The sequence below is a fragment of the Orcinus orca genome, chromosome 11, assembly GCF_937001465.1.
Source record: "Orcinus orca chromosome 11, mOrcOrc1.1, whole genome shotgun sequence".
NCBI lineage: Eukaryota > Metazoa > Chordata > Mammalia > Artiodactyla > Delphinidae > Orcinus > Orcinus orca.
In genome coordinates, this window is record NC_064569.1 from 56,720,599 (window position 1) to 56,745,613 (window position 25,015).

Consider the following 25,015-nt stretch of genomic DNA (forward strand, 5'->3'; position numbering starts at 1 on the left):
CCTGTTGATCCATTGGCATAAATTGTAGAGGAACGTTTATCCCCAGAAACAGCTGTGATGGCAATTTTGTATTTACTACCAGCAGTGAGGTTAAAAAATGTATATTCATTCTGTGAAGTTCTTTCTTGAATTTGGGCCCCCTGTGTCTTTTGGTTATCATCAAGTAACTGCACCTCATACCAGGTGACTTTCCCGGAAGAAGGAGCCCACCAGACATGCAAACTGGTGGAAGTACTTTTCTCTTTATTGACTTCCAACCTAGCAGGAGGTAAAGGATCTGCAGAGCAAAAAACAAAAAAGAGAAGGTGGCTTGAAGAATTTTGCAGATACACGCTTACCTTGTTGTAATCCAGATGCATTTTCCTTCAAAACTTTAAGAATCTGCAGCTCATGATACAAATGGGCATTTTATGCCACTCCTAAACTTACTATTTTACTTAAAAAAGAAATCCACCTTGGCTACTAGTCATATAAGCTCCTTTTTTTTCTAATAAAACTTTTTTTTGTTACGACACCTCTGAGCTTGGAAATCCAAGCAAGGTTATATTTTCTTTGGCTTGCAAGTTTTGCACTTTTCAAACATTGACAAACATCCAGGCTCTGCCTGGATAAATACTGAAAATCTCAACAGAAAATACAGATATTAAGAAATAATTTTAAAATGTGTATTTGTACTAAACTTTCCCCTTTTTAGGTTGTGGGGTTTGGGGGGGTTATGTATACAAAACTTTGGGCTGTTTTTAGATATCAGAAAACCACGAAAGATACAGACCTGATTATGAGCCTAGGCGAGGTGTGCTCACCAAAATGAATTCTCCCAACAACTGGGATTCCCTATGTCCCTAGATTTTCTAAACTTGAGTTCTGGGACATTTTGGAGCTGCCAGAGCTCCCAGAGCAGGTGGGTTAGTCCTGTACCTGGCTGTTTACTTAGTTTCAATTCTCAAAGCCATGGGTCAATTTGAGAAGTCCTGTTTCCCATGTATTGAATCTTCACTGTAGAGCTTGAAATAGGATGAATAGCACGTCTCTAGGTTAGGAGCTAAATCTATAACATTTAGTGAGCAGATGATGCAGTGGGACCATCCAAGAAATAAGGCTCTCCCTACCCTGAATGTTGGGAGTAGAAACGTTGACATTTACACATGAGTAATTTTCAGAAGTCCTATGTGGTTCTTGGTCTAGAAAGTGAGATCAAGATAATGGAGACTAAATTTCAAGAGTCAGGTTAGATGTTTCAGTGACATGGCTATAGAGATCTCAGTTCTTTACCTCCTGGAAAATTATATCTTACTCATGAAAGAAATTGAGGAACTCTAGCATCTACTTAGAACAGTATATGTTTTAAGAAAGTCTTCACTTGTGACTAACATTAGTACAAATAGGAACAAGGTAATCTTATTCTATATTCAGAAGGCATTTATAGCCAGACAGCTCAGTAGACTACGGGTCACCTATAGACTCCATACGTAGGCTAGATAAGGCCAAGCCAAGACAGAAACTTTGAGAGCCCAAAGCACAGGTGAGCTTAGAGGATCAGGTTGTGTGGTTTATATCCTAGAGCACAGGTTCACCTGAAGAGTGTAGGCTCTAGAGTCTGGTGGCCTGGGCTTGAATCTGGGTCTCCCACTTTGTAGCTGGGTAGCAATTCCTTAACCTCCTCGTGCCTCAGCAGTCTCCTCTGTGCAATGCTGATAACAACGCTATCTTTTCAGTCGAATTGTTATGGAGATTAAGTTGAGTATTTTATCTAGAGCACTCAGAACAGCATCTGGCACATAGTGAGTGTTCAATGTTAGCTAGTATTAGTATTAGTATTCTGCCTATAATTGGGATGATCTTGTCATAGAGGCAGGGAGGTGAAGTGGCAGAGAGCATGGGCTTTGGAGTCAGAACTCAATTCAAATTGCAGCTCCCTCATGTATCAGTAACTTGGGGAAGTTACTTAACCTTCTAAGCCTCCATTTCCCCCTCTGTCTGGGGAGTGTAATAATAGTACTTATATTCTTGGATGTTTGGAGGAGTAACAAGATAGAGAGGAGACTTTACATGGTACACAGTGGGCACTCCGTCATATAAACTTATTCTGTCTACATGATCATAAAAAGAAACTTCCTCTGAATCACTGACAAAATGGAGGCAAAAATGGAATACCATTTTTTGGGAAACTAAACTGATAATAGCTTTAATTGCCTTCTTCTTCTTCTTCAAAAAAACACTTGGAAAAATCTTATCAGTTTATTCCCATGAACTAACATTCTAACCCTTAAGATAAAATAAAAAAAAAATTCCCAAGATGATTTTCATTTATGGGTTCTTGAGGAAAAACAGTACGGGTTTTTTTGTGTGTGTGTTTGTGTGTGTGTGTGTGTGTGTGCGGCAATATTATTTAAATTTTCTATCCTACATAACACTCTATAATTAAGGACGTCATCATAAAAGGAAAGGACATAATTTCCCCTCACAGCAAGTTTTCTTGTTACCATGAGATTCTAATAGCCAGAGAAACTCAAGAGCAACCTTGTCATAGCCAACTGAGGTGACACATTTTTGCGGAAGAGGCATTTTAAGGACAAGGATGAGAGGGACAGCTGCTTTCCAGTGATTGTTCAAAAGGGATCAATACTATCACTTACATGCACAACCCAGCCAGATAAAGGTTAAAGAAAATGATCTCATGATCGGTATAATCTAAACATATATAATCTGCAAAATATGATCTATAGAAAATGAATTTTAAGGTTGCGTGCCTAGAGGGTGAAGTTCAGAAATGCAGACTTTATCTAATCTCTCTGAGCCAGAAAACAAAACAGTCAATCCTTTGTACATCCGCTAGAACAAAGGAACAATGAGATTGGGAAGTGCCTGGGCTGCAAGAACCTGCACTGGAAACAAACACTTAAAACCCCATTTATGCTGTGATAAAGCCCTTTGCTGGCAGTGGTCCACTATTGCTATGCATGCGGCAGGAGTTCAGTAGTTTTCAGACTTTGTTTCAATCTAACTAAGCCCAAGGAAAACTCTGCTGTATTAAAAAAAAGTTTTCAATATTTTATTAGAAATAAATTAGATACTTCCATCAGGGTGCTATTTTCATCTAGCATCTATCTATCTATCTATTTATCTACCTACCTACCTATCTATCATCTACCTATCTAGATATCTAGATAGATATATGAAAGAGAGAGTTTTAATGCTATTTGAAAATTTAGTTGTAGGTCTGTAATCTTCTGATCGTGTGACAGGTCATATGTAATTGGAAAACCCTACTTGACTTACATAATTTATGCTGATGGCTGGAGATATCAATGCACACGTGTGCATTTATAGCCTTTCTGGTTTTCCCACCCACTGCTCTCATACATACAGTAACCAGTGAAGTATTATAAGCTTTGAGAACTGTTGAAAACCATAAATCAATAATTTAATCTCAATCAATATATCAAAATTGATCATTAGCCATCAATTTAAGACATCTTTGTTTGTATTTATTTCCAGAAGGATCTGGAATATTGAATGCCAAATGCAAAATTCCATAGCATTCAGCTGCTGTATTTCAATGAATCTACCAGTATCAGGAAGCCCCAGAATTTCATAAGTAGGTTTGCTGTCAACCCACTTTTTCTGATAAAGTTTAGCTAAATTCCTGAACCAAAATGGATTCTTCCTTTTTTCCCTTTTAAAAAAATCTGACTTAAGAAGAGGGAGACACCCATATGTATAAAATGGAAGTGATATTTGCTTTAAAAATTCTTTTGTATGGTCATTAAAACATTATTATCTACTGCTATAGGAATTTGCAGAGTGTTTAGAATTCAAAATGATAGTATTTATTTTGGAAATAAACTTAGCCTTACAACAAGAGAGTAGGGAATCCATAAGTTAGTGCCAAAAACTTTTTTTGAAGTCATAATAGCGCACAACATATCTGTGTAGGATCTGATCGTTTACAATGTGTTTTCTTAGTTGTAATAAGGGTCAGAGGCATTAAGTGACTCATTTACATCACATAGGTAACAAGTAATTCAGCTGAGCTTCTAACACTTGACTCCAAGTCGTGAGATCTTTTCTATCACACCTTAGTTGTCCCAGGGTGGAAAATGATGTCATGAGTCGCACAGTCAGTATAACAACAAAAAAACCAAACCAGATCTCTATGAAAAATAACAGACAAATTTACAGGACTTTCATTTGATAGTTTGGATAGTGTAGCATAGGTAAATGAATAACAACACTAATAATAGCTAAATCTAATCCTGCCGCCAGGAAAGTTCCATTGATTTTTTAAAACGAATGTTTTTCTTCTCCGTTTCTTTTTTCCCCCTAATCTTACTGCCTTAGCCTGGTGTTCCATCACCTTGTGTCTGGATTACTCTGAGTTTTCTGGGTGTCTGCCTTATTTTCTGTCTTTTTTCCACTCTTGCCGAATAACCGCTTTGTATCTCTCCCATCTGCCATCCTCATCCCCTAGGGAGCACCAAGAACTTTTCATGAGATAAAGTCTAAGTTTCTCCATAGGAACTCAAGGTCTCCTCAACCAGGATATTATCCTCCACCCACCTCTCCAAAACACACCTTATCTTTCAGCACTAACTCCAGGACAAGAGATCAATTTTTTATGGATTACAGATTCAATTTCTGTACCTTTACAGGAATTAGGATACAATTCTAGTTAAAAGCAGGGTGGCTAGGAGACTGGAAGCTGCATTTATGTAGCACTCTCTATAAAATGGAGTGAACATCAACTATTCCTATAAACTAATTGCTTATTTTCTCATGGAAACCAGGGTAAGGGTGGGGGAAAAGCCACAAACCATTCCTTGGTGCAGGTTTTTTAAAATGGGCAGAAGGAGAAAACAAGAAAGCAATTGCCCACAATCTGTAGTTAATTAAATAGATTTATAGAGATGTAATTTTCTTTTATTTTTGTAATTGTTGCTGTTTGACTATAGTCAGCTTTCTGACTTATAAGATGATATACTATATTATGCTAATATATCAGATTAACATGCATTTCATTTATCAACTTTATACACTAAATATAAAGTTCAGGTAGCGAGGAACTTTCAAAGTTTTAACAGCATTGCAATTAAAGCAGCTTTGACAATCATTTGCATCATGATTAACACGAGTGAGGAATGCCATGGTATTTTATGGGTCATCATACTTGGCTTCTGAGAATCTACAGTTTACTCAGGCATTTAAGACATATGTGAAAAAGGTAAACACAAAGGTAACTTATCAGGGAGGCTGACTTTGACGTCAGACTAAACCTGGTTCAAATCTCAACACTAACACTTCAAACAGTGACTTTAGGCAAATTGCTTAACCTCCCCGAGGCTAAGTTTCCTCATCTGTAAAATGGGACTAACAATACTTACTTTACAGAGTTGTAAGTGTTAAGAGGTAATGGAGCCAAAGTGTTAAGTGCAGCCCCGGCATGGTGGGGCCTCAGTAAATGGCAGTTGGTGTGAGTATTGCAGCTGTTCTTGCTGTTAAGGGTAACACAGGTCAGCACCAATGCTGAATATGCAAAAGGAGAATGATACCAAGGGGAAGGTCTCAGAGGTGGGCTTGAAATGAACTTGAGCAAGTTGGAAGGTCAAGTAGGACGCAGAAATCAGAGAGAAGAGAGGCCATTGCAGAATGAGAGAGCAGTTTAAGCAAAAGCACTGAAAAGCTCACTTCTGTCGAGTATTAGAGAACCACGTCAGCATGGAGGGGACAATGACAGCTGACAGAGACTTTAACACCCTCATGCCGTCATCCTTCAGCAGCCCTACTCCTCCTCTCTTTGATATTAACAATGGCGGTTTTCTTGGGAATTCCCTGGTGGTCCAGTAGTTAGGACTTGGAGTTCTCACTTATGGGGCCCCGGGTTCGATCCCTGGTCCAGGAACTAAGATCCTGCAAGTCACGTAGCGCAGCCAAACAAACAAACAAACAAGAACCACTTGAGGTTTTCTCAATATTATTTAAATGCTACATAAATGCAGTACAAAGGGAAATCCTTTGGCCTCCTCTTCCAGACTGTTGCCTAGAAGCTGCTCTCATGTAGAAATTCATGAGCTGTCGCTTGATGTGTGCTGCCGAACCTGGACATCTAGATACTAAGGAATTACTGTCAATGTTAGGTACGATACTGACATTGTCGTTATGTTAAAAATAATGCTTATCATTCAGAAATGCATACTGAAATATTTATAAATGAAATTAAATGATGACTTGGACTGTGTCAAAATGATATGCGGTGGGGGAGTGGGTGAGGATATAGATGAAACATGATTGTCTGTCAGTTGGTAACTGTTGAAGGTAGGTGATGAGTACATGCTCGTTCCTTATACTATTCTGTTTACTTTTTATGTATTTGAACTTTTCCATCTAGAGGAAGAAAAACAAAATCAAAACCCCAAATCCCTGGAAATCTGTATGTATACCTACCATGTTAATTTTAGTTGCATAGATTCATCTTTGTTTATACACATTCATACATTTAGAATGGGTTTGACCTCTCCTACAAGGTCAGAAAGTGGTCAGTATTATCCTTTATCCCCCAGGGGGATTCCAGGGAATTGGTGTCCAGGAATGGAAGGTGCAACAAATTTTCTTCCATTCTGTCTGGACAAATTAGATTTTATTTCTCGCTAATCTGTAGAATGCCAGGCCCACCTACAGAAGTCAGACAAATGGAAGAAGCTTCCAAACACACAAAAAGTCAAGTGCAGAGAACTAGGTTGGTTGATTCCCTATACAGAGCTCAGCTTGATCTTAGAATTCCTGAAATAACTATACTGCAAATGGCTGATTCCTAAATACTGAAGTCCATCACCAGAAGTTCAACACAATCAAAATCAATATTATTTCAGTACACTAACACACATTTAATCATTATTCTACTGTTGTGTAGGCTAAGTAACTATAGATTTAAAGTATTTCATAATATATTTTTTTCTTTTTAAAAGTTGAATTGAAAAGTAACAACAAACTATCATATGTAATCTGAAAGAACAAAAACCAACTTAAAAATTATGTCCGTTCTACAGAGTAGTGGAAAGAATTGGAGTTGGGGCCAGTAAATCTGGGTTCAAGGTCTAGGTCTACCATATATTATTAGCTCTATGGATTTGTGATTAGTTAATTCTTAGGAATGTCAATCTCATCTCCAATCTGAAAGTAATAATAGGAAACTTACTACACACTTAGTATGTGACAAAAAGTGTTCTAGAATTTATGTATGAATCAATTAAAACCTCAAAACGACCCTAGGAAGTGAGCATTGTCTTTATTATTGTCCCTATTTTATAGATTAAAAGAGGTGAGGAACTTGTTCAAGGCAACTTTGTTGGTAAGTGATGGAGGCCGCTGCTTTCAGAACTCAACTCTTAACCACCTGTGCCTTCACGATACTCCCTCCACAGGATTGCCATGTGGCTATAATTAAACAATATATGGTCAGTATAATATATATTTTATACTCTTACCTACTAAACAAGGTAGGTGAAAGTATTTTACATACTATAAAAGCACAAGACAAATATTAGAAAATATTATTTTCTTCCTGGGAAAGACAACAAATATTCCTAGGCATTACAGATTTAACCAGGCATAAAAAGGAATGGTACCAAAATCTTAATGCCAATGAATAATAGAAAAACGATGTCAACAGCTCTTAAACTTCAGTGTGCATTGATTGACTTTGATATTTGTTTAAAATCAGATACCCTAGGCTCCACTCTTTCTAAATTCATTATATATGAGGTAGAAGCCAAGAACATGCTTTTATAACAAATTCTGCAAGAGAGTTTAATGCCAGTAGCTTACAGACATTATTGAGAAATAATGGCCTGTGTTTAAAGCCATGTAAGTGCTATGGACTGAATTGCATCCCTCTAAAGTTCATATGTTGAAGCCTTAACCACCAATACTTCAAACTGTGACTGTATTTGGAGATAAGACCTCTAAAGAGGTAACTGAGTTAAAATGGGATCTTTAGGGTGGGCCCCAATCCAATATGACTGGTGTCCTGAGAAGATTAGACACAGACAACACAGATGGACGACCATGTGGGGACATAGTGAGGTGGTCATCTGCAAGCCAATCAGAGAAGCCTCAGAAGAAACATGCTGACAACTTGAGCTGGGACTTCTAGCCTCCAGAACTGTGAGAAAATAAATTTGCTGTTTAAGCCACCCTATCTGTGGTGTTCTGTTACAGAAGCCCTGGTAAACCAATACAAGAAGCAACATTTTGAGGTGGAAATAATAGCTGATATGGTGATTTGGTAATTAAAGCTCTTAAAATTTTTTTAAATTAAAGACAGAGGAAGGAGCCATGTATAAAGAGCTAAATTTTTTTTTTTTTGCCTTTTGCTCTAGGCTGATTAATAAGTACCTGAAACTGACTAAGAAGTCATATGCCACTAAGGTATTCTTCCTGTAGGTAAAGTTCTCTATGACTAGACTTCTTCCCTGGGCTCCACAACTTACCCATAACCCAAGGAGAATAGATCATATTTTTAAATACATTCTCCCACTAAAATATTCATTTTATTTACTAATATTTGTCTGTTATCATCTACCTATTCATCCATAGACCCACCCATTCATCTCCCCATTCATTCATCCATCTACCCATCCAGTTAATATTTATTGAACACCTACCATGGGTTAGATGCCATTTTAGGTACTGAAAAACTACTTCTTATTGGTGGGAAGATAAAAATCCCCCCAAATTTCTAAATGAAAACTCTACAGTTTCATTTAAACAAACTCAAATGTCCTTAGGATACATTCAGGTAAGGAAATAAATGAAGTGGTCCAGGGGGATTCCAGTGAATTTGTATCTGAAAAGAGAGAAACCGCAACTCAGCTCTAGAGAGTTCTAGGCAGCCTGGCCGAGTTTTGCCAGATCTTCCAGTATTTTAAGAGAATCCATACATCTGGTATTTATGTGAATTTTCTGCTCAATGCTGGTGAAATAATCTGAATTTTTCACAAACATTATGTGAGCCAAACAAAGCACGTCTATTATTTAGACACCCAGACACCCCCAGGGGCCACTTTGCAGCCTCTGCTCTAGACTCTGAGGACACAGTGTTAACAAAAGTGTTGAGGTCTTCAATATCTGTTACCTTCATAATCTATTGCTGATGAATTCACAACTAAATAATTTGGCTTTCAATTTATTACAGTTGTTGCATTGACCATTTATGACCGAACACACCTGAGAGAGGCAGGGCAAGGTCTTCACCCAAGAAAGAAGTGGTAAAGCTGTCACCACTTTCATCCTGACCTTCTGTCACCTCTGTACAAGACTACAAGGGCAGAGACCATGCTTTGTTTGTCATCTTTATAAGCTCACCAATCACTGCCTGGTGTAACTCCCTGCAGTACCCATGCCTGATAAATGTTTGCTGGACTGAACTTGAATCCACATAGGTTTTTCAATTCTGATTTTAAATCTGGAGTGAAAACTGATTGGTGCTGAAATAGTTCTGATTTAGTTGAAATTTTTGATCTTTAAGGTCATGTCTATATTATGTTATTTTAGATAATTTACCAGGGTAAACAACCAGACAAATCACACTTGGAACGATACAGAATGATTACAGAGATAATCTAAGCAACTGTTGTATCTCCAGCCAAATCATGCCTTGCTCTCACTCTATTTTACTCTATACTGATAAGATAGGCATAATGGAATAAGAAAAGCACAACACATTTGAATGACTTTGGTTTGAAGTTATATCTCAGACTTAATATTATGCTACTAGTTGATCCTGCTTTAATAACAGTAAAATATGATTTGTGACACTCATCTTTGTAGCTTAGCAGTTAATATAGACGAATACTAGTACTTTCTCTTAACTTAAAAGAAAACTCAGATATGTCCTTAAAATATAGAAAGCAAAAAAAAAAAAAAGTGCTGACAAAAAATAAATACCAACCAAAAATATTCTCCCTGAAACATTAAAAAAAAAATCTTAACTTAAAAAAGTTTATTTAAATAAAATTATTTAAAAAATATAGAGAGGGCTTCCCTGGTGGCGCAGTGGTTGAGAGTCCGCCTGCCGATGCAGGGGACACGGGTTCGTGCCCTGGTCCGGGAAGATCCCACATGCCGCGGAGTGGCTAGGCCCGTAAGCCATGGCCGCTGAGCCTGCGCGTCCGGAGCCTGTGCTCCGCAACGGGAGAGGCCGCAACAGTGAGAGGCCCGCGTACCGCCAAAAAAAAAAAAAAAATAAATAAATAAATAAATATATATATATATATATATATATATAGAGAGAGAGAGAGAGAGAGAGAGAGAGAGAGAGAAACTCAAGTAGGGTTATACCATCACACAAATAAGTATGAAAAAATTATTATTATACAAACATCACTTTTGCTCAAATTTCATTCTTCACATTTGGCATGGAGCTCATAAAATTTGTGGTGAAAAGTATATTTGTGGTACTGTAAAAAGTAACTCCTTAAGAAAAATGATAAGACACTGAACACTAACAATTGGGCATGCTGACTAAGTCTTTTTTAAATTAAACATAGTCAATAAAATGCAAACATTTCTTACATTTCACAAATGTCTCTGGACTTGAAACACCTACATGCATAATTAAACTCAAAACATATTCTAACTAGTAACACCCACAGTGAGTCCTTTTTCATCAATGTTTTTTCCAAAAAAGTAAAACCTCTGGGCTAAATCAGTGTATTCTGGCTTAATGTCTTCATCTTTTCTCCCAGAAGCTTCTGATGGCTCACCTGTTTTTAAACATCATTCTGCCCCATTCAATACAGACACCTTATCAAATGTAAAGAACACATCTGGAAGCTCTATGTCATAAATTTCACATTATTAGCAATCTGAGTGTTCACATCTTCACATACCAAGAAACCAAGAACTTTATAACTAAAAACCCAGCCACTTAAACTCCTGAAAAATGTTCTAATTACGTGGTTGATTTCGGTCTCTCTTTGATTCCCTGTAAAAACATAACCACATTCTTAACAAGTGGTGTCTCTTTTCAATTCAAGTTCCTGCAAATCTCAGAAATTATCTAACATTCCTCTGAAGTAAGTCAAGTGATGTAATTGGGCATTCTTAATTAGTAAGAGAACAATTCATTGACTTATTACCAGGACCTAGTCACATTTCCTGACCTTACTGTAACTGCCCTGATAACGGACTGTTCTCTCACCTCTTCAAAGAACTATAGCTAAAGAAGTGATCTTTGTTCAGGTTGAATGTGAAAGAATAGCAAGGACGACACATTTCTAAATTTAACTTCTGGAATTTTTCAGTTAAATTTGACTTTCTCCATGAAAGTAAGGCTTCTCTATTGCAACAAATACGTTAAAAGGAAGACTAATGAAGTCATAAAACATCGAAGTCATTAGAGAATTCCGAGCACATCTGAGGGTGGCTCTGGGGATTAATGAGGTAACATGCATTGCAGCCCCTACCTAAGTAGGCACTTGGTTGGAACCTGGACCTGAATGACCAAGTCTAACACTCTCATTTTACAGATAAGAAAACTGAGGCAGGAAAGACAAACTCTTACCACATACGCATGGAAGGGTTTACCAAAAGTGAACAGAAAATGATTGACTTAAGGTGCAGAGTAACCAAAAGATGATCTGTGATATTGGCGTGGTTTTAGTTACACAAGTGATAAAAAATAACTTTCATACCCTCATCTCAAGGGACTTTTCTAATTTCCCCCTAAGAGTGACTCTATTCCTGATGATTTTATGTCCTGGTTCCAAAAATAAAACTAAGTTGAGGAAAGTCATATCCCTAATCATTGCACTTCCATTATTTATTCTAAAAACATTTACTTAAAATTATTCCAAGGCTTGACAATTTAATGCGATGGAAGCTCAAACCACATCTCTTTAACAAATTCCCTCCACAGCCCACAGTTTCTCTTTGCTGCTCTCCCCGTTTAAGTGGCTAGTCCGCTGTTTTCAGCACTAAGGAAGTCTCTGAAAGTCAACCAAGCTGCTTCTGGCCAGATCTGAGGAGACTAGAAATCTTTGTCAATAGTTATCTTCACAGGTGTTTTTACCTTTATTATTATTATTATTTTGTATGCCTGGAACTCAAGTGAAACATCAGCTTGAAAAGGCAGGGCTCAGCCGGAAGTGGCCTGGCCGTCCAACCGCACCTGTCACTTTTTACCTGTTTGCAAGACCACAGTTTTCTCTTCTCCATCCAGAGACATAATACTGAAATTATAGATGGTTCCCGCTTGTAAATCCTTGGGGTTACATCCATAGGTGGTGTTGTCTATCCTAACGGGGTGGCAGCACGCGACCCCCGACGTGTCACTGCTGCAGATGAGGCTAAAGTTACAGGGTGACGCCAAAGTTCTCCACTGGAGAGACACGGACCGGCTGGAGACCCTGGACTCTGTCAGGGTGAAGTTGCATCTCACTGGCTCCCCCAGTCCAGTCTGAAAAGGAAGCAGAACAACAGCTGAAGCCCGCTGTCTAGACCTGCCCAGAGACGAGTCCGTAGCAAGCTGCCCAAACTGCTCCACTCACCCCTGGCCCCCAGCCTGAGCCCATCCATCCTTTGGCCCCCCAGCCAGAGAAGAGGCCCGCAGCCCAGGAGGGTGGCCACTTTCTCCCTAGCTGCTTTTTGTCCGGAGCAGCTGGAAAGAGAAGGTGGCTTGTTGCCTTTGACAGTGGCACGAGCTGTCAGTCTGGCTGGGGGCTCAGAAGAGGATGGCTCATTCTTCCCCAGGGAGAGGAAGAAATTCCGCCCGCGGGGACCTCTTCTCGGGCCCCTCACCTGCAGCAGGCTCAGCGCGGTCCACAGGGCCAGCCCGGCTCCATGGCTCCGCATGGCGCTCAGCGGTTCCCCCTGACTCGACCGCTGGGCTGGGACGCGGGGCGGCCCCGACGGCCTGCGGAGCGGGGACCACTTGTTGCGCGCGCTCAGCGCGCCCCGCGGGCGCAGAGCGCTGGCCTCCGGGCTGACGACGCGCGGGGGCCGCCGCCGCCGCCGCTGATGTTGCTGCCGCCCCGGGCCGGCTGCGGACGCGAGAGGCGGCGGGGGCCGGCAGCGCGCCGCCCTTCCCACGCTGCCATTCTGACCCGCGCTGCCTCGCCCCGAGCCCCGGCCGCGGACTTCCGCAATCAAAAGGCAATTTCCTCGTCTCCCGGCAAAGGAACAATGCGCCGGCGAGGGAGGGAGCCCCGAGGAGCCAACGCCTGAGGCTGCCAAGGGGGCCCGAGGCGGGCCAAGATGCCCCCGCCTCTCCCGCCGGGGGTCCCGGCCGGGTCTGCGGAGCTCTGCCTCCTTCTCCGCCTCCCCGCCCGACTTTCACTTTTTCCCAGTCCGTGGTCCTCAACACCACCGTCTCAGCCGCAATAAGACTTGCGCCCTCTCACTTTCCATCTCCGCACCCCGCCCCCTCCCTCCCTCCACACCCTGCGCCTGCCGCTCCCTATCTTCCTCATCTGCTTTCTCCAGGCCTCTTTTCCCAGGATTAAACTTGACCACAGCAGATTTCTCTAGGTCGCCTCACTCTTTCCTGAAGCCTTTTTTAGAGTGCTTTTGCCCTTCTCACCTCAAAGCATTCATTTGTCCCAACGTGTATCCCCCTGACACCATCAAGAGAGAAAGACCCCGAAAGGATGGTGTCCATTGTCAACTTGACCTTCATTTTTTCCTGCCATTCACTTTCCCCTTTCTCTTGTGTAGAGGTCTGTGCCCTCCCTAAATCTTACGCACATGGTGCTAACCAAGAACAAGTATAATCACCACCAATCGTCCAGCCCACAAGCAAAGCAGTTTCATCACTGACCATCCAGTAGTTAAAGTCATTTCATCCATAATTGTCCAAGCAATATAAGAAAGCAATACGAGCTCTCGTTTGTGGAAAATATGCTTGACGGCTCAGCTTCCCACATATTACAAGAAAGTGAAATTCACTTAGTTTTTAGCACTAACTTTATGCTAACTTTTAGCAACTGCCTCAGTACCTGAGTGATCATGTATCTGAAAATGGATTTTAAAAGAGTTCCTGATAACCGAAGAACAAAAATATTTAATTGGTCATAGGTGATAGTAGGAAAATATTGCAACAACCTTAATAATGTTTGACTGCTTTTCTTTGGGTGTCATCCCTGACAACTGCCGGAAGAGAGGAGATTTTTCAAAACAATATTTGAGCTACATCAATGGGAAGGATGGTATATTCTTTTCTTTTTCAAATAGATTATACATAAAGCTATATTATTGACTGCTATATCAAAGGTACCTACGTGGAGGAAAAGCAGAAAAAATCGAAAAAGTGAAAATTATTTCAATTCTTTTAGAAAACTTGTGTTTTTAAAAAATTTTTTTAATGAAAAGATGAAGTTTCTGCTCCTTCGAAAATTCTATGGGCTTTTAATCTGCAGCCAGACTAGAGATCTTAAATTTCTCTTTCAAGTTAGCAGACACTCAAAGAAGTTCAAACCTAAAACACGTGTATATTTCTGGGAAAATGGAATCTTTCTTATTTCTCTGCCCAGGTCACTTGTCTTACCAAAGAACTTTTGCCCTCCATATTTTGCCCCCAAGTTCAATGACTTTTCACAGCCTGGCATTCCTTCCGGCATCATCAGAGATACTCCTCTTCTCTCCCCCTTAGAGACTGCAATCCTACAGGCTGCCTCCAGCCTTTACAGGGGTCTTTTTCAGCTTTATTCCTTTTTCACATTACCGTTTTCTTTTCTGGCTATATGCAGAAGACAATGTGATTTCCTCGTCTGTAAAACTGGAATAATATCTACTCTAAATACTTCCCAGAGCTGTTATGAAGAATAAGATCACATATGTTAAAGCACCTTTGCAAACTTTAATGTGCTGTCCAATTGTCAGTTTGCCTAGTGATAGGTTGCATCCAAATCACACAGTTTGCTCTCTTTCAAATTCATCCATCACATAGGTCCCACTTACCTAACTTCTGCTGCCCATCCTTCTCTTTGTCAAAAACCAAAGAGGTTTTTACATTTTTCTCATAGATTGCCCCTCAGATTTGAAACATTCCTTCCCAAATTCACTAAATATCCCTCTGTCCTTTGCAGAAATCTTCTATAAATCCTGTCTTTTTCAAGTTCTCCAAGGTTTCTCACATATTTTTTTTAAACTACATGTTACCAACCTACTATACCTTGACAGTTAATTTTAAAATAGTATTTGATATCCAGTACACTGTCTGACTATAATGCAGTATACTGCCTTATAGTAGAGGCAACTGCAACAAAAAGGCAAAATGTGAAGAGGACTAATCAAACAAGGCAATAACAAAATATCCTCATAACACTCTTCAGATGCTTCCAAATTCTGTTATTAACAGTGACCTGCTAATAATAACCCTGGGAATAGGAATTAGAAAAAGAAGGAGCAATTTCTTCAAATACAATTATTTAATTTTTGATCTATCAGAGAGACATATACATTTAGGGTCTTGTGCTTTTTATCTATTTTGATACCAATGTATATGAAGAATTATAGCAATCTGTGAAGGAAAGGACTGGGAGTCAGAGATATTTCTTTCCCAAAGGTATATAACTGCTGTTCTTTTTTTGGAGAATCTTAAGGCTCACAGCAAAGCTCCCAATTAATTAGTGGGTCCTAAATAACCTATAGGAATGAACATACTATGAAACAAGGAGAGAAAGTTTAAACTCAGGTTTTTACTGATTACATTTTAAAAGCTGATTTACCTTTTAAAAACACATATTAATATGAAAAATTAGAGAGATGTGTAATAGATTCAAGGCAGCAAGAGACTGGGAAAAGCTGCCAGATAACATCTCTTCCTAGAGGAGTTTATTTGAAACTACTGTACAAAGTACAAATAAGATGATTCATTTTATTCTTTGTTCTCATCTTTGTTTGGAATTCCTCAACTTCTTTTGAACCTATTTATCCTGTGTAATGACACTACATTTGCTTTAGAAGTTACTGCATTCCAGGAATTTGGAATCAGCCTCTCTGTAACTTTTCAGGGGACAACCTCTTCTCTTTGCCACTAGGAAACCTTTCCCAGACTGCAGGGGAAGGGTGGGACTGCTTTTGGTTAGACATGAGTGCCTAATGTTAAACCGTTGGTTAAACAGCTGCCTTTTTAACAAATAGTCATAACAATTAATGAATAATTGTTCTAATTTATATATTCATTAATTATGATTTCATGGATGAAAGCATGGCTCTTATCATGTCATGAACATACATGTTGAATGATACAACCGATCATCAGGGGTTCCAGGGTCACACTTTGAGAGCTGTTACTTTACATCAGGGTTTGAGCTCGGTGCAGAGAAGGTTGGGGGCTGAAGGGAGAGTGGATTGGTAAAGTTGATTGGTTAATTCAAAATCCTCACTCATGACCTAAAAGGCCTTTCATGACCTGGCCCCTGCTTACTCCATGCCTCTCTCCTGCTTGCCTCCTATGCTCCAGTGGCCTGGGTCTAATAATTCATTTACTCATTCATTCAGCAAATATTGACTGAGCACCTACCGTGTGCCAGGCCCTGGTTTAGGTTTTGGAGACACCCCCAAGAAGCTGACTCTTTCCTGCCCCAGGGCCTTTGTGCCTGCCATTTCCTTTTCTTGGACCACTCCTGCCCAGGAGGTCTGCTTATCTGTCTTTCTCCCAATCTTTAGGTCTCAGCTTAAACACATCCCCATGGGGCCAGGCCCTTTCTGACCTCATAGGGGAAAAGTGTGCTGTTATCAATCTTCATCTCAGCAACCCATTTATTTAATTCTGAACATTAGTGACACTTGGTAATAATCCAGTTATTTATATGTTTGTATACAGTCTGCCTTCCCTAGCCATATGGAGAATTCCTTTAGGGCAGAGTCTTTGTCTGTCTTGCTCTTCTTGCACAGAGTTTGGCATACAGTGGAGTTTCAACAAATATTTGTTGAGTGAGTAGATGAATGAATGAATGATTGAATGAGTGAATCTTTGTAGCTGCTCAATAAATATTATTATCTGAATAAACACTGTAAACAAGTCCTTCTAGACATGTTCCTGCTGGATGCCTCAAATATCATCTTGAAAGGGAGGGAGGGATGGAGCAGAGGAATAAAAGAGGGAAGGGCAAAGGAATAAAAGAGAGGAAGAAGAGAAGATTGATTTTGAAGAGGAAGAGGTGGGAAAAGATGAATGGGAGGGAAGATGAAGGGAGGAAAAGGAGAAAGGGGAAGGAGGTAGTAACCTTTAGGACAGTGGTTCTCAAAAGCTAGTATCAGCATCATCTGAGAACTTGCTAGAAACATAAAATCTAAGGGTCGTACTACAACCTGAGGAATTTGAAATGTTCTGTTGGAGCCAAATAATCTCTGTGTGTGCCTGTGTTTGTATGTGTGTGTGTGTGCGTGTGTGCCTGTGTATGTGTGTGTGTGTGTGTGTGTGTGTGTGTGTGTATTTAACAAGCCTTCCTGCTCTAGTTGGTGAAAAAGAGCTATCCAAATTCCAAACAAAAGCCTTAGATTGTCAATCCCCTACTCTAAACTCTGATCCAGTTGTCATTTTTTTTCTTCTTTTTTTTGCGGTATGCAGGCCTCTCACTGTTGTGGCCTCTCCCGTTGCGGAGCACAGGCTCCGGACGCGCAGGCTCAGCGGCCATGGCTCACGGGCCCAGCCGCTCCACGGCATGTGGGATCTTCCCGGACCGGGGCACGAACCCGTGTCCCCTGCATCGGCAGGTGGACTCTCAACCACTGTGCCACCAGGGAAGCCCAACCCCCAGATATTTTTAAAAAGAAGAAAGCCTAGCAATTAGGGAATGTGTCAGTTAAAAACAATTACAAGATGGCAAAATCCTTTTCTCTGTTTCAACCTGAAACTGTTTCAATAGTACATTACAGCAAAAGTGAATACGATTTTTAACCTGCAGCCGGTGTCATGCATTTAAAAAGAGATTTATTAAAATTTAAGGTAAGATAATTTTGATAAGCAATTTTTAAAAAAGGACTGTGACTTTTGTGTTTAGAGATACTGTTTTGGGATATTTATATTTCAAGGAATCTTTCTAGCTTCCTAGGTTGTAACCTTCCTAGGTCATAGCTCTCCTGGAAAATGGAAATCATACAGGCATTTGGGGGTGGTTTAATGAGGGGGCGGATAAAATGAGAAGGTGCATGTTATATTTATAGCACCTCCCTGGCTAAAGGATGATAGTATGTTAGATAGTATGATTATTAGTACTAATAATAGTAGATGAATAACAATAAATCATGGATTCTGAGCACCCAGCAATGCTAGAGAGAATGACAAAGTCCACGGACAAGAATGTCTTTCTGAGAACATCCAAATAATCATAAATTACCATTGCTGTCAATCCCATACTCAAGAGAAATTCCTCAAGAGATCAGCACAGAAGACATTTACCGGCTGCTCTGACTGTCGGCAGTGCCAAGATTTTTTTAAATCCTGGAAGGGAGGGGTGGGAGTGCTGGATGTGTCTCTAACAGCAGCTCCACCATCTCTCCCAGACACATCTCTAAGGTTTCTTGGTATTCTCTTTCTACATCAATTTTTTACCCTCTTCCCTTCCCCCACTTTTTTTTTTTTTTTAAATCTGGAGGAAATGAACTTTGCATAGCTCTTGTCAGAGCTTTGTAACTGTACACAGACGAATGACTTAAAACCAGATGTGACTGTAAACGAATCACTTTTTCAACCTCAAGCACTTCTGCTGCATCTTCATTCCCACTTTTCCGGTGCTACTACCCCACCCTCGGAAATGAGTCGCCCACACACGAACGGAATCAAGGCGTTAATGCGGCCAGTGGGGCTGCCTGTATGGGCGTGACTGCTATACATTCTGGTTTCAGGAGCAAGGTCATGATTCTCGTGACTATCCAAGCCCTAGGACAGTAAATAAACAAAACATGGCTAACATTGGCTTTAAGGGAAAGGAGAATAAAAACAAAAGAAATGATCACACATCTCATCTCCCTTAGACAGTGATGATTGGAGGGAAAAGATTCTGTCTTCCTTTTTTCTGTGTATCATGTCGTTAGAACATCATTTCCCATGAATTCACTGGAGCTCGCAAACAGAGGGCTCCCTATTTGACCAGCACATGCGCCTTTTCTGGCTTTTATAGTGAGATCTTAATATAGTTTTTAAAAAATGGAATAAGCAGGTAATGTTGAGAAAAACAGGAGATTTTAAAGGGGAAAAATATCTGGATTTTTCACTTTTCATTAAAAAAATTAAAAGGTGGAGGCATGCTGGGCCAGCATTCTGCTCACCTTGTCCACACAGCGCATCTCAGACTCCCCTGACTGTTGAAGCTGAGAGTGATCAAAGTGGAAGATCAAAGGATCTTACCATGTTTTTCAAAAATATAATGATAAAACCATCAGCTAGATTAGAAACCTCTTGATGGAAGGAGTCATGGCTCTTCGTTATCTCTCCCACATGTCCAGGTTGTGGAGCCTCAATGTCTGTTCATCTATTGACAGTAAATATTCACAGCTCACCACTAAACAAGGACATGGCTAAGTACTGGGGAATCTTAAAAGCAATTGTATTCTTCAGTTGCTCCAATGCAGACCTGTAACCCTTAGCATCACAGAATCCAATAATACCTAGCACCTAAGCCTTAGGATAGGCTAGTGCCCAAGCAGCCTCTGACTCCATGGAAGACCAAATCCTTCTAGAATAATCCAGAGGTCATTGGATTCAGGCCACCAAGGTCAAAACTCTTAGCAAAGCATCTACTGCGGTATCCTCTCCACAGCTTTGCTGTCCTGGGCTGGAAGTACAGCCTTGCACAAAGAGGAGCAAACAACAAATGTTCACAGACACACAGATGAAGGGCAAGCACCTGGTAAAGCTACACTGGTAGTGTGTGTTCATTGGCCCAGATCTATTAGAGATCCAGATCAGAAGAGCTTTGATGAAAAAACAGGTACCTCCTGTGTACTTTCCAAATAAAAATCACCCTAGTGGTGATCTCATCTGGATTTAGCAATGGTAGGATTCTGTTGCCAGCTCCCCCAGAGGGTGGGAAGGATGAAAAGGATCTTCCCTTCAAAGACAGCCCCTGGAATTCATAGCATTTCCCCTTTCAGTGACTTTTCACTGTATTTCATAACTGGTTTTCAAAGCTGTTATTCTGTGAGTGGAATGAATACGTGGGCACAACCAATATGTAACTGGGGTAAATTACAGGGATTTAAAGTACTTAGCAATCTTTTCCAGAGTTTATTTATCTTATCTTCATACTTATCATCCAGCTCATCCACCAGTTCTGACCCTTGGATTTACTGCTCTTTCTTGCAAATTCATCATCATTTCTCACGGTGTTTGCTCTCCTCTCCCCCCATCCACCCCCTCTCTCCTCCTGGTCCTTGAAGAAGATGGACAGGTCTTTGTAAGTCTGAGCCACTGGTCTACCCCTAACTCAGGAGCATCCCTTGGATTCTACCCTATAAAAGCCCTTAAGCAAAATACTCTTTTTATTTTTTAAACTTTTTTGTTTGGAAATAATTTCAAACTTACAGATAAGTGGTGAAAATTATATGGAGTGCTACGACATATCCTTACCAAGACCCACTCATCTTTTTTCTTTGAGCATTCCCCCACATTTGCTTTATTATCATCTCTTTCTCTCTCTATATGATACTTTTACCTAAACCATTTCAGAGTGGGCTGCATATCTTCTGAATTAAGTTTGTAATCTCAGTAAAGATATCAAATTTAAGAAATGCAAAATTGATACAATGCTTTAATCCACAATCCGTATTTCAACTTCGCCAGTTGACTCAAGCATGTCCCTTTAGCATTTTTTGTTGTTGTTGTTTTTTGTCTGTTAAGGAGCCCACCCAGGATCCTGTGTTATATTTAGTTGTCAAGTCTCTTAATCTTCCATAATCTGGAACAATTCATCAGCCTTTAAAAATGATTTTTATGACACTGACTTTTTTGAATGATACAGGTTAGTTATTTCTATGGTACGTGTTTTCCTCCATTTGCATTTGTCTGATGTTTCCTGATAATTAGATTCAAGTTATAGATACATCTCCAGCAGAACTGTTCCTCTTCTCTTGTGTTCAATGGTTTTTTCTAACAGGTTGACTATTCAATTATTCTCCAATGGATCATAAACATAATTGCACATTAGAATCAATGGGGAGATTTTTACACTCTGGTGCTGATGTCCTGTGTCAGTAAATTCTGATTCAGTAGGTCTGAGGGAGAATTTTGGAACCTGCATCTTCAAAAAGCTTCCCAGGTGATTCTGATGTACGTAAGACCAGGGCTGAGAGCCACAGACTTCCTATCTCAATTTGTACATCCTGGTTTCTCCTTCAATCTCATTTCCCCTCCTTTGCTATGTTCTCTCCTCTCTGCATCAACCCTCATCTGGGCTTGACCTCATCTGCTGAGAGAAACCCATGTGTCAGAGAAATACTGGCAGGTTAAAGAGCCCATTTCAATGCACATATTCTGTTTGATGGTTGCATTTTATGGGCATATGATTTATATTGTGACAAAATATGAACCCAGTCTTTTGGTGCACAAAATGGAGCGTCAGGCAAATCCCCTATAACTAAAAGAAAATGAAAGAAAAGAAAAATCCTTGAGATTTTAAAGCCAGAGAGGGTCGAGCGAATTGTAAACCATATTATGCTGTTGGCACCTAGTAATCCATATTAGTGGGCCATCTGAGAGAACTGCAGCCCTTTGTCAGAATTAGACTTGAATGATGCTAATTATAAATTAGGGTCTTCAGGAACACATCCCTCCCGCAATATCGTACCTGCTAGAATGGACTTCCTGTACTAGGGGCAGTCTCAGAAAAGTCTGTTTGTCTTTTATCCCATTCACTCTGGACAATCTAAGAACTACCCTTGGTCCTGAGGAATCATTAGGAGATGGTGTGGGGTGCTTTGTTTTGCTACATCTTTGTACTTCTCCTTCTAGGTGTTTGTCTCAGTGAAGGGGAATATTGTCCCATCTTTAGTTCTGGCCACAGAGCGGTGGTGGCAGTGGAGAGACTCCCCTGTGTTTAAGTAGCACGATAAAGGGCTCTGGGGTGGGAGGAGGTGGAGGTGTTTTGCATTTGCCACCGCACTTATTTGGAGACTCACGTTGGTTTGTGATGTCTCTGAGGGCCAACTGGAAGGAAGCACAGAGCCGTTAAACTCAGACCAGCAGCACAATGGCTATTCATGAACTGAGGAAATGTGGTCCGTCTCCCGGGCCCAGGCCAGGGCAGGGTGGGGAAGGGAAGAAGGGGGTGTGCCTTCAAACCAGATTGAGGGATGTTGAGTAGAATCAGAACCAGCCAGTAACATTTTTAATGCATGTTCAAGGCTTGATTCCTTTGAAAGCAGTTTCACATAATAACGCTGGTCCATCTGGTTCTTAGAACAACCCTGTGATGCAGGCAGAGTAGGGGTGATGAAACAACAACAGGAAGTTAGTATTGCTTGCGAACATTATTGAGTACTTATCGTGTATAGCCAAGGCACTAAGCACTTTTCTTAATCAGATTTTAATCCTCACAACTGTTTTATGAGGCAGATAGAGTACCTTAATTATCCTGATTTTAGAGAGGAAACAAGTATGACGAGTAACTAGTAGGTGACACCACTTGCATTTACACCAGCTTTCTCTGACGCGAGAGCCCTAGCTCTTTACCGCTTTATCAAACCGCCTCCCCCGAGGTCACATGGCTGAGAGGGGATCCAGACTGGACCTCTCTTGAGAGTCCACTGCTCAAATGATAAGTGGAGGCTGCTCAGATTTTGATGCTAAACAAAATTCCAAGGCCTGGCTTCCCTGCCTTTGGAGGACACTTCTGCACATTTAACTCTTCCCCTTGTATCTCATGCTCAGGTCCCCAAAAGATTGACTTCCTGCTGCCTCCAGCCCTGACTGTCTCTCCTTGCCCATAGGGAATGGCTAATACATGCAGGGTACACTTCTCACACCTGCCTCTGGCCTGATCTACAACTGGGCTTGTGCACAAGCACGCAGGATATCTCTGTGGATGTAGTACGCAGGGAAGCCTGGCTGAGGGCGTGCACGGGTGCTGAAATCCAGCTGATGCTCCAATACAGAGTCTCGTGCATTCCCGGTGGAACCATGTGCCTGGAACCCCCTTTTTCTAGAACACAAAAAGCCTAGAGTCTAGCAGCAGTTCTCTATCTCCCCAGGCTCCACTCACCCACCCTGGGCCCCATTCCTTCAATGTTGTACACTCTGCAAAGTCACAGCAGGAGGCTGGAATTAGATACATTAATTTCTGCTACTTGATTATTTAGCTTTTATGTCACCACCCCCTCTCACCCCCTCATGACACATGCACAAAAGTGCCGTCAGTGGTGGGAAACTAAGGCGTTTAGAAGTCCATGGGACAGATATTGTGGGTGAAGGACAAGATTTATCTCGATCAGTGGTTCTGGAATTTAAAAGTACACCTCTGTGTGACTTAGAGGGCTTGTTAAAACACTGATTGCTGGGCCTTACAGCCAGAGTTTCTGATTCAGTTGGTCTAGGGTAGGGTCCAAGTGGTTGCATTTCTAACAATTTCTGAATCTCGGTCCATACTTTGAGAACCACTGAGCTAGATATTTCCTGACTCATACTGTAGACAAGCTTCTTGTTCTACCAACTTTGTCCTTGTAAAGACACACACTGCCACATAATACTGTGATGGTAACAATAATAACAGTAGTAGCTAATGTTAATTAAACACTATTTTTCCAGGCAGTACTGTAGGCACATGATACATGTTGATTCATTTAATTCATGTCCAGGTTGAGAGAAGGAGAGTTTTGAAGCCATGTACTGGGTCAGGTTCACAACCTTCCAAACTGGCATAAGACAATGTGACGAAAGAGAAGGAAAAGGAAAAAGGTAGGGAAAATGCTGCTCCAAAGAGAGTCAACTTAGGACAACTTTGCAGTAGCATTAACGAGTGATGCTGGATTCCAAATCATGTCCTTTTGGCATTTACCTTCATTAATAAGAGCTCTGTGCAAGAGAATAAGGTGACTAGATGTGCAGGGTGTGTGTGTGTGTGTGTGTGTGTATGTGTACTCTCCTCCTTGCTCTGCTATTCTTTAATCATTTGACCTTGGGTGAGTCCTTGCCTCTTTAAGTTTAAACTAGGCATCTACAAAATAATAATCAATTAATAAATACTATGGTAGATTGTTTAATGACCACAGATTCCTCCCACCCAATATGTATGCCCCTTTTCAATGTGACTTTGCAGCTCTCCCATCAAGAAGCGGGGTCTGTTTCTCCACCTTATGAATCTGGCCTGGTTCGTGATTCCGTTGACTGGTAGAATGTGGCAGAAGTAATGTGTGGTTACAGAGCCTAGGTCTCAACAGGCTTGTAGCTTCCATGTTTCCTCTCTTGCAAAGCTTTCTGAAACCATCACGTAAAGAAGCTGGTAGAGTCGAGTGGAGGATGAGAGGCCAGGTGGAGAACCAAGCCTGCAGCCACCATCAACTGCTAGCCATGCAAGAGAGGCTATTGTGAAACTTCTAGCTCGACGCTGAATGCAACCGCAAGGGTGAGCCCAGGTGAAACCAGCGGAGGAATGCCCTCGCTCCCTGCCCCAGCCAACAAAACCGTGAGAAAAATAAGCTGTCATTGTTTTAAACTACTAAGTTTTGGGGTAGTTTGTTACACAGTGATGGAAAATGCATACAAGTACCCATCTCCCAGAGTATATGAAGGTGCTTAGCATAGTTGCTGGCACACAAATTTTAGCTATTATTTTTATCCCCTAGATTCTCTTCTTTGCAAATGGTGTATAGCATCTCTTCATGTTTCCTTCCTCATAACTCAAAAGAACTCTTGATGGAAGGGAAAACACAAATACATTCCACTTTCTCATTGAAAGCGTATTGTGATATCCCACCCTCCATTCCCAATCCTATGTTCCAATCCTAACTCATCCTTTGCTTGCGGATCGAGAACACTGCTCACTTCATAAATGTGAGTTAGTAGTAATGACATTGCCTTTCC

At 40.8% G+C, this 25,015-nt stretch overlaps 1 protein-coding gene across 3 annotated transcripts in view; it reads right to left on the reverse strand.

Annotated features, from left to right (window-relative positions):
- PTPRB (protein tyrosine phosphatase receptor type B) overlaps nt 1-25,015 on the reverse strand; it is a 113,407-nt gene that overhangs the window by 73,409 nt on the left and 14,983 nt on the right. For 2 of the 3 annotated variants that reach the window (XM_033409536.2, XM_004281887.4), the window contains exons 4-5: nt 12,181-12,454; nt 2-277 (exon numbers count right to left, since the gene is read on the reverse strand). In XM_033409536.2, the coding sequence (XP_033265427.1) occupies nt 2-277; nt 12,181-12,454 (550 nt within the window). Of the gene's footprint in view, nt 1; nt 278-12,180; nt 12,455-12,795; nt 13,319-25,015 lie in introns of those variants that run through there. The other variant, XM_004281888.4, reaches the window with a different exon arrangement.